Source organism: Dromiciops gliroides, chromosome 4 (assembly GCF_019393635.1).
Source record: "Dromiciops gliroides isolate mDroGli1 chromosome 4, mDroGli1.pri, whole genome shotgun sequence".
NCBI classification, from domain to species: Eukaryota; Metazoa; Chordata; class Mammalia; order Microbiotheria; family Microbiotheriidae; genus Dromiciops; species Dromiciops gliroides.
In genome coordinates, this window is record NC_057864.1 from 155,386,651 (window position 1) to 155,397,633 (window position 10,983).

Genomic DNA, 10,983 nt, shown 5'->3' on the forward strand with positions numbered 1-10,983 from the left:
TGTACCTCCCTTTGCTGTTTTCAGGGATGTATAGGTATAGAATATAGAATATGTTATTACTCATGATTGATGAAATCATTGGTCTTTCTGAACTTCTTTTTCTTTATTTTTTAAATCATCAAAAGGGATGATTGGTTCAGTAGGAAAAGGCGAAAGGATATATTTGGAAAAGAAAATGGCATTTTAAAAAAGGTATCAATAAAATTAAGTATAGTTATACTATAGACTTACTCTCCCAACCCACATACATTAGCAGATTTCCAGAGCTAGGCTATCTCTATCTCCTTCTAGTGGTACTCTATAAAAGTAGTAGGAGTGTCATTCTCCACTGTTATTGACTAGAGTCCTCATTCTGCTGTTTTTCCTCTAACTTTTAACATTCAGTGATTAGTGCTCCATTTCCATGTAACCAATTAACAACAATTAATTTTTATGAAGGGATAATTACTGTAAAGATATAAGAAAAAAAGGAGTTACATACATCTCCTCTGACTCATTGGGACAGACTGTCTCTTATACCAGGGCTTCTTAAACTTTTTGCACATATGGCCCTTTTTCAACTGAGAAATTTTTATGTGACCACAGGTATATAGGTATATAAAATAGGTATATATAGCCTTTTACTGTTGCCAAATTTTTGCAACCCTCACATTCACTTGTATGATGCCATATGGGGTCATGACCAACAGTTTAAAAAGCTAGGTCCTTGGGGCAAAGCCAAGATGGCAGAGGAAATGCTGCAACTTTCAGAGCTCCCAACAAAATCCATCCACGTACCTTCAAAAAATGCCATAAGACAATTCTTGGAGCAATAGAATCCACAAAAGAACAGAGTGAGATGATTTTCCAGCCAAAGACTTCTTAAAAGGGTAGCAGAGAAGGTCTGCTGTACCAGGGTGAGAGAAGAGCACAGCACATGGTGCAGTTCCAACCCCAGGGAGTTCACAAATCCAGAGCTTCTGAATCATCAGTGTTAGTGGCTATTTCTGAAACTCGGTTCATAGATGAATGAGTGGGTCCAACAGTTGATTGGGGGGAAATAGTAGGGGTCTCTGTTGGAGCAGAGGCAGAGCACTGCTGTGTTGCTCAGGAAGCAGACTTAACTGGCAGCAGCCCAGTGTGGGAGGGGCACAGGCGTGCCAAGCTTGCAACCACAGAAAATCAGATTTCAATCAGATTTCTGCTTCCAGGTGAAAGAGCAAGCAGGCTCATAGTTAGTTACAGGCCAGGCAGGCTTAGAACGAACCTCTCCTCAAATTGTACAACCTATGACCTCCTGAAGCTGGGGACAGTGTGTCCTGGAAGCAGTGCTCCACTTTACGAAGGAGTAAAAGCCAAGAAATAGGCAAGCAAGTTGAGCAGAAGGAAAAAGCAGTGGACCATCTGAAAGTTTCTTTGGTGACAAGGTAGATCAAAATACACCCTCAGAAGAAGATAACAAAGTCAAAGCTCCTATTTCCAAAGCTTCTAAGAAAAATATTAATTGGTCCCAGGCCATGGAAGCTCTCAAATAGGACTTTGAAGATAAAGTAAGAGAGGTAGAGGAAAAAAACAAAAAGATAAATGAGAGTGATGTAGGAAGATCATGAAAAAAAAAAAGTCAACAGCTTGAAAAGCCAAATTTGCCAAATGGAAATGGAGGTATGAAAATTCTCTGAAGGAAATCATTGCTTAAGAATTAGGATAGAGCAAATAGAAGCTAATGACTTTATGAGAAATCAAGACACAATAAAACAAATCCAAACGAATTTTTAAAAATAGAGGGCAATATGGAATATCTCCTTAGAAAAACAGCTGACCTGGAAAATAGATCCAGAAGACATAATTTAAAAATCTTTGGACTACCTGAAAACAATGAGCTTAGATATCATCTTTCAAGAAATTGTTAGGGAAAATTACCCTGATATTCTAGAAGCAGAAGGTAAAATAGAAACTAAAAGAATCCACCAATCGCCTCCTGAAAGAGGTACCAAAATGAAAACTTCTAGGAATATTACAGCCAAATTCCAGAGATCCCAGGTGAAGGAGAAAATTTTGCAAGCAGCTAGAAAGAAACAATTCAAGTACTATGTAACTACACTCAAGATAACATAAGATCTAGCAGTTTCTACATTAAAGGATTGGAGGACATGGAATATGATATTCCAGAGACCAAAGGAACTGGGATTACAACCAAGAATCACCTACCCAACAAAACTGAGTATAATTTTTTTTGGGTGGTAATGGGACTTCAGTGAAAAAGAGAACTTTCAAGCATTGATGAAAAGACCTGAACTGAATAGAAAATTTGACTTCCAAATAAGATACCCTAGAGAAGCATATAAAGGTAAACAGGAAAAAGAAATCATGAGGGACATTAATGGTTAAGCTGTTTACATTCTTACATGGGAAGATGATACTTCTACCTCATAAGAACTTTCTCAGTATTAGGGCAGCTGAAACAAATATACTTAGACAGAGGGCACTGGTGTGAATTGAATATGAAGGGATAATATCTGTAAAGCATTTATTTTTTTGTTTATCCTTTTTTGGGGGTCAGGCAGGGTGGGGTAGCTTATATCTGGGGTAGGATTTGTGCTCAGGACCTCCTGGATCCAGGGCTGGTACTTTTTCCACTGTGTCACCTATCTTACCCATGATGACATCTTTAAAATAAAGTCAAGGGGTAAGAGAAATGTACTGGAAGAAAGAGAAAGAGAGAGGTGGAATGGGATAAAGTAGTTCACATAAAAGAAACAAGAAAAAGCTTATGGAGTGGAGGGGAAGATAGAGAAGGAATGGGGGAATGAGTGAGCTCAAAGAGAATTGAGTCAAAGAGGGAATAACATACACAATTAAGTGGGTATAGTAATATATCTTGCCTTGTGGGAAAGTGGAAGGGGAAAGGGATAAAGGGGGAAAGGTGAAGGAAGGGAGGGCAGATTGGGGGGCAGTAAAAAGCAAAAGACTTTTGAGGAGGGATAGGGTGAAAGAAGATAGAAAATAGAATATATATATATATATACATATATATATATATATATATATATATATATATATACATATATATCAAGGGGAGGGAATAGGATGGAGGGTAATACAGTTAACAATAGTAACTGTGAAAGAAATGATAAGCAGGATGCTTTCAGAAGGACTTATGAAAAATGCACTCCATCTACAGAGAAAGAACTGATGGTATCTGAATACAGATTGCAGCATATATTTTTTGTTAGTTTCTCTTTCTAAAGTTATTTTGTCTATTTTCTTTCACAACCTGACTAATGTAGAGATGTTTTGCATGACTCCACATGTGTAACTTACATTGAATTGCTTGATTTCTTACCTAGGGGTGGGGAGGGCAGAAGGAAGAAAATTTGGAACACAAAGTTTTTTTAAAAATCAATGTGAAAAAAATTTGTAATTTGGGGAAAATTCCAAATGAACAAACAAATAAAAATAAATAAATGAACAAACAAAAGAATGAATGAATACAAACATACATACATTAAAAATAAATAGATAGGTAGATAGATATTTAGATAGATAAATAAGTGAATGGACTAATAAATAAATAAATAAAAGGCTATGTCCTATACCACCTCTCTTCCTGGGAAAAGTGACCTCAAGTTTAGAAGATTGCTAAATGGCATTAGGCCATCAATTTTATTTCCCAATTTGACATACCTACTGGATGAATTACTTTTTTACCTTTTTGGTTGTCTTTGATCTATGCTGGGTCAAGTAAGTCATAGGGAATTTACTATTTGTCTTCTGGGAGGGCCACCTAACCAGGCATGGACTGTGTGGCTCCCAGAATCATGGTGACCTATTCTACTGACCTGTTGAAACTCACAGCTTGGTAGCCATTGCTAATATTCCTTCATCCAAATGCAATAAAGAATAGACAAAACAGAGACAGAAGCAACAGCAGAGTCATGTGCTCATAGACCATAATATGGTCATACAGACAGGACATAAAAGTTCAAGGCATCTTCTTGCCCCATCTGAGACTTGCAGTTTTTATTGCACCCAGAATACATTTTTAACTTTCTTCTACTCTATATCACCAAATTATTTTCACTAATAATCAAAAAATGAAACATAATAATAATTATAGCCAGAAAAGTAATGTAGTGAAAATCATATTGCAATTTGTATATATAATCATGCCAGGGGAAAAACAACAACAAATTACAGTATACAATAAAAGGAATAATAAGTAATGGATTAATAATTTTAATTGCATTAATGTAATGTCCTAGGGTTGTTTTCTGCAGAGAAGTAGTACCTCTGAAATTCTGGGCAGCTGCCCATCATCAGGTCCTGAAAATTCTTCTTTCTGGTTGGTTCTTAGGGTACTGATTCCTCTGGAGAGATGCCAAAGATCTCTAGCTCTTCCCTCTTCCCACACTTCAAGAACACCACTGTAGATCCCAGGGCAGAAGAACATGAAGTTCTTACACTGCATTTCAATACCAAAGTGCTACACCTGAACCAATGTCTGCAATTCATTCATCTTGCTTTCATTAAAGACATGCTAACAAGGCAATTCCTTGTTCTTAGACTCCATTTTCCTCATAGCTGCCGTTTATTGCCTGCTATGGGAGTAGACTGACCCCATTACCTAACTCCTGGTATCCCACAGCTAGGGAGGAAAGAACAGAGCAAAGAGACTGGCTTTGACTGGTTAGTGCCTTTTCAAAGCATCTGGTTTCTCCACCAATCAACTGTTCATCTCTTCACCATCTGGAAAGCAGACAGAAATGAGTTACTAAATTTCTGCACATATCATTGCTGCTTCATATCAGCTGGAAATGTCTTTCCATTACCTGTCACCTTGTCTTTTTTTAAAGGTTCCCCAGCCTCTTCAGTGTACACAGACAGCAGGTAGAGCAGGCTGAGCATATTCTGAGGCTAGAGCTTCTATTAGTCAGGTTCTTACTTTATAATGTGGTATGTATGGTCACCTATTACTGTCCCTAGTGTAGGGCAAAGTACTTGGGGTTTATTATATATTTGCTTCTTAGAAATTAGAGGATACTGCACCAGTTTGGGGTATTAAGCATTTATTAAAGTATGTTTAATATTATTAAAGAGAGAGCACATGGCTCTGAAAGGTAAGAAAGCCTAGAGAAGAGATAAAATGGGTAACTCTCGAAGGCTGTGTCTGCACTTACCCTGTTCTTGCACCAAAGAGAGCTGGAGATTCTGTGTAAGCTCAATGAGGGCAGGAGCAGAGCCCACCCATAAACATTGTTCAAAGCTCATTGGCTAGCATCACTCAAATCACTGAGAGCAGTTCGACTGAGTCATGCTGATGTCAGAGCCCAGAGAACAGATCCACTGGTGGGAACAAAGCTTTCAGGTAGATATGGTTTGGGGGCCCCTGGAAGTCCCCAAACCCCTATTATTTTCTCACAGTAAGACTGATAAAAAAGGGAAAAAAGCCCATAACTTTGACATCCTCAGAAATGGTTGAATATAGCCATGATAGAACCATTTATATAGTTATGTAGGAGTTATTATATGGTGGAGACAACACTGGCATTAGAATCAGAACCTGGGCCCAAATTTCATCTCTGGAGCTCACTACTTGTGTGGCCTTAGGCAAGTTACTTAACTTGCCTGGTCCTCAGTTTCGTCATCTATAAAGTGAAGAGCTGGGGCTAGAGTTTCTCTATGGTCCCCATCTATGGTCAGATGGGGGAAATTCCTGTGAGCCATCTTGAACCTCCCATGACTAATATCTGTTCTGATTGAAAAAGCAGTGTAGTAAATTATCTCTCTGCTCTGCAGTTCATATAAGCATTGGATTGTTGAGACAGATGCTCACCCATTTAACATCCTTTGAAACGCTGCTTTTATGAATGTTTAGATATTTATTATATTTAAAAAGTTTCTATAGCAATACAGGTCACCTGGTGTCAGGAAGAGCATTCTGCCCTCAGACATTTACTTGCTGTGTGACCCTTGGCAAAATTTAAATCTATGATCCCTTGATTGTCTACAAAACGAATGGAAGAAATTAGACAATGAATCAATAGTTCAGAGTGGCTATTAGTTACTCAAAGTCACAGATAATTAGGGCTAGAATTAATACTATTACTCAGATACAATTGAATGCAACCAATACAACGAGCACTTATAAAAGTATTCACTCTTGAATCACCATCATTTCCCTTTCTACTATACCAGGCTGCATGACCAGTAATCAAATGGAATTAAATAAACATTTATTTAGTGGCTACTATGTGCTGGAAATGTGCTTGACACTAGAGGAAAATACACAACTAAGAAGAGCCAGGTCCTTCACTTCCAAGGCTGACATTATAAGAGGAGTAATAGAAGTACACAAGTAATTTTAATGAAAAAATAAGATGTGATAAATGCACAAGAAAGTTTCAATGTTCTAAGCAAGGATCTGGATACAATGATCAACTCAGGGTGATAAGAGTGGGCAAGATATAGGAAGTGGCATTTGAGTTCATTCTTAATGGACAGGCAAGAAGGGTGTCCAGGTAGGGGACAGTGAATGAGAAAAGCAGAGCCAGGATATTTACTCTGGTTTATACTCTTGACTTCATTGAGATCTGGGGATATAATGAGAGGAAAGCCTACCTTTGAGGGAATAAACACCTTAATAAACTCCATGGGAGAAGAGAACTGTTTTTAATTTGAAACTGTAGCCATCGGGGAAAAAAATCCCGAAGAGAGACACTTTTCCTAATCCTACTATTTCCTGTTATGGTGCTATAATCCTCCACTGTTGGTGGGCTACAAAGACACTAGAGATGCCGGGAAGGAGGAAAGGAGAGAGTGCTCATGGTAGCTGGCAGAGGTGAATGTGAGTAAAACTAGTGGTGAGTTATGTGTTTAGAGGGCTAAGCAGAGCCATTGGAGAGGCTACTATGTCAGAGAATTAAGTTTCCCTGAAGCAAGGGTATTCTCTATGGGACGAAAGTATAGAAAGTTTTAGAAAGACAGAGATTAGATTGTGTGGATGGATACAATTAGAAGGCAATGTCCTAGGGCTCTGGTTTTGGTTGATACTGTAATTGTAAACCATATCAAGCCAAAGAATTGTAGGGGCCTATAGAAGACTGGTGGTCAGATGGGGGAAATTCCTATGAGCCATCTTGAACCTCCCATGACTAATATCTCTCCTGATTGAAAAAGCAGTGTAGTAAATTATCTCTCTGCTCTGCAGTTCATATAAGCATTGGATTGTTGAGACAGATGCTCACCCATTTAACTTCCCTTGAAACTCTGCTTTTATGAATGTTTAGATATTGATTATATTTAGAAAGTTTCTATAGCAATACAGGTCACCTGGTGTCAGGAAGAGCATTCTACCCTCAGACATTTACTGGCAGTGTGACCCTTGGCAAATCATTTAACCAATCTCTGCCTCAGTTTCCTCATCTGTCAAATAGTGACAATAATAGTTCCTGCCTCCCAGAGTTGAGGATCAAATGAGTTAACATATGGAAAATGTTTACAAAACTATATGACATGTAAGTACTAGCTTCCACAGACTTAATCATTGTAAGGGACCTCAGAGGCCATCTAGTCCAACCCCTCCATTTGACAATTAAGAGACTTTCCTAAGGCCACATGGCTACTAAACGTCAGATACAGTATTTGAACTTGAGTCTTTTTGGCTTCAAGTTCAGAGCTTTAAAGCATCATCTATAAATGTCAGCCACTATTAGGATAAATATAATTTCTATTTCTCAGAAGGCAACAAGTAAGTATAGTTGATAGAATATTGGCCTTAAATTCAGGAGGACCTGAGTTCAAATCCAGTATCAGGTACTTGTTGTGTACCCTGGGCGATTTTTTTTTACCTCCTTCATCTTTAGTTTCCTCATCTGTAAAATGGGAATAATTATAGGACTTATTTTCCAAGGTTGGTGCTAGGATAAAATGAAATAATATTTGTAAAGCATTTTGCAAACTTGAAAGGGCTATATAAATTCTACGACCACTACCACCACCAGCACCAGCACCACCACTTACTTCTACCACTACTGCTACTACTCCTCCTCCTGACAATAGCCCTTTAGTTTCTAGAGGTATTATTATTTGACATAAGTTTTATAAGTCTTATATTCACTTTATAGAGGAGTAAATTGAAGCTAAGAGAGATTAAGCAAACTAGCCCAGAGTCAAAATATTAGGGATGAGGTCTGGAATCCTCCTAAGGCTAAGTGTTATGCCCTTTCCACTATATATCCCACTGCTTCCCCAACAGATGAGGAAACCACCATGCCTAAATAGCAGCATCACATAATAAGGACAGACACTTGAACTCACAGTCAGGTTCTTCCTTCATCAAATTTAGCTTTTTTTTAATGCCCCAAACAGATTTGTAAGAGGCTAAAATTATCCTTGGGTGCCCCAATGGGCCACCCCTCCACCAGCATGACTGCTCTCCCCAAAACTGCCCCAGGCACATACCATGCCCCGCTCAGCAGGATGTGCACAGAGAGCCTCAAATACGCACAGGTTTTTTGGCCCAGCCCCAGGGTCCCAGAGCACCTGGCACAGGGGCTTAGTGCCCCGGCCAGCCTTGGGCCCAGCCCTGGGGGCACCAAAGAATTAGCTTGGCATGTATGGGTGGCTAGGCCCAAGGCTTCTGAGAGGAAGAAGGTTTATATAGCCTGGGGGTAGAGACATAGAGAAGAAAGAATGAAAAGAAGTAGGGAAGAAAAAGCCGGGTGTGACTGACAGTGAGGGGAAAGTGCAAGTGGCAAGCTAGAGAAAAGGAGGCAAACCAGTCTGAGTGAGGCATGGCTACAGGGGCCAGCTACACCCACAGGCAAGAGACACACAGGTGGCAGGAAAGTTAAAAAAGAGTGAGTCTGGTGTACCAAAGTTAACAGGTAATATTTTGCTTTTCTTTTTCCTTATTTCTACATTTATCCTTAAGTTTATTCTCATCAATAAACCCTTTTGCTTTAATTGAAAAAAGGCTTCCTAGTATTTTTCATATCAGCCTGGGAGGCAGTGGGGGAGGGGGAGCCTCCCAATTGGCTCTTCCCATATTAAATTAAAAATTTACAGATTAGGTAAGCTAGTTAATATTTTTTTTTTTTACAGATTCTTTCTTTGATTTTCCCCAGAACTGCGGGGAAACTCAGTAGAAATAAATATTCAATCCCTGCTACCCTCAGAAAAGCTGCTGTAACCCTCTTTTGTCTGTGGGAATGAAGGGTACTAGAGATGGGAACATCAAGCAGAGGAGGGAAGCCTGGCCTCCACGAACCTAGGATCTTTACTTTAGGAGGAGATATCTGAGAAGGATTGTAGTGGATAATGGAAATATTCAAAACACATCATTAAAGCAAAATAATGAGGGCCACAAGATCTTTCTGAGACTCCTCCCAATTCTAAATCATATGAATTTGAAGCACTGAGCAAATTGGAGGTGGGGAAGGGAAGAGGAACAGTGATGATTTGTGTTTTAAGATAGACCAAAAGACCTTGCCTTCTGATGTGGAGAGCCAGTATTTGTTTTTTCTTCCCTTCCCAGGTGATTCTGCCCATGATATGGAGAATAAGAACCAATCAATGGTGACAGAGTTTCTCTTCTCTGTTTTTCCCCAGTTTCAAGAAGGGGGCTTACTGTTCTTCATCCCTTTGCTCCTTGTCTACCTGTTCATTGTCATTGGGAACCTCATGATTGTCATTGCCATCAGGCTGGATGCCCGGCTCCATAACCGCATGTACAATTTCATCAGCATCTTCTCCTTCCTGGAGATCTGGTACACCACAGCCACTATCCCTAAGATGCTCTCAAACCTGGTCAGTGACCAGAAGACCATCTCCTTTACTGGTTGCCTACTACAGATGTATTTTCTTCCATTCACTTGGAAACACTGAGGGCATATTGCTGATGACTATGGCCATTGACAGGTACATTGTTATCTGCAATCCCCTCAGATACCCAACCATAATGACCCCCAGGCTCTGTGCCCAGTTGAACATTGGCTCTTGTGTCTTTGGCTTCCTTATCTTACTCCCTGAAATCGCATGGATCTCCACCCTACCCTTCTGTGGCTCCAATCAGATCCATCAGATCTTCTGTGACTTTACCCCTGTGCTAAACTTGGCTTGCAAAGATACCTGTATGCCCCTGGTGCAAGATATCATCCATGCTATTGCCATCCTCTTTACTGTCCTAATCATTGCCCTCTCCTACTTTCGAATTATCACTGTGATCCTAAGGATACCCTCAACAGAGGGTCACCAAAAGGCTTTCTCCACCTGTGCCAACCACCTTGCAGTCTTCCTATTGTTCTTTGACAGTGTGGGGCTCATGTATCTATGTTTTTCAGCTACTTACCCTCCATTCTGGGACACAACCATTGCAGTGATGTTTGCTGTCCTTGCCCCCTTTTTAACCCTATTATCTATAGTTTAAGGAACAAGGACATGAAGGAGGCTATCAAGAAACTTCTCTGTCCAAAAGAAACACAATAACACACACACACACACACACATATATATATATATATATATATATATATATATATATACACACATATACTACTTAACATACATATATGTGTATATGTATGTACACATATATAGATGTACATATATGTGTGTGTACATATATACACATTGCAGCTAAGTCATGCCTAATGCTTTACAATTCACTGAGAACTTTACGTAAATTTTCTCTGTTCATTCTCCTTATAGCCCAATGAGTTGCATGCTGTTAAAATTTTTTAAAGCCCAATATAATGTCTATTTTTGTCCTTACTCAATTCTTATAACTGAAGTGAGAGAAGTGGAACTTTAGCCCCGGGTACTGACATTTAAGAAATTAAAAAATCCTATAGGATGATTTTAAAAATAGTCTGCATTAAAAAATGGTGCATTTTCATTTTCACTATATTGTCACCTCTTTAGCAAGATAGAAACAACTGAATTTAATCATGTTAGCCAAAGTAATTAAACTCAGAAGCTACTGGATAGCCTCTTCCTTATTTCAGT

General features: G+C 39.1%; 1 protein-coding gene across 1 annotated transcript; it reads left to right on the forward strand.

Moving 5' to 3' along the window:
• Positions 1–9,531: 9,531 nt before the first annotated feature.
• Positions 9,532–10,464, forward strand: LOC122725900 (olfactory receptor 6K3-like). Its single transcript, XM_043963255.1, is given in 3 exon segments — positions 9,532–9,837; positions 9,839–10,376; positions 10,379–10,464. Coding segments are annotated over 3 exon segments (930 nt in total).
• The last annotated feature ends 519 nt before the right edge of the window (positions 10,465–10,983 follow it).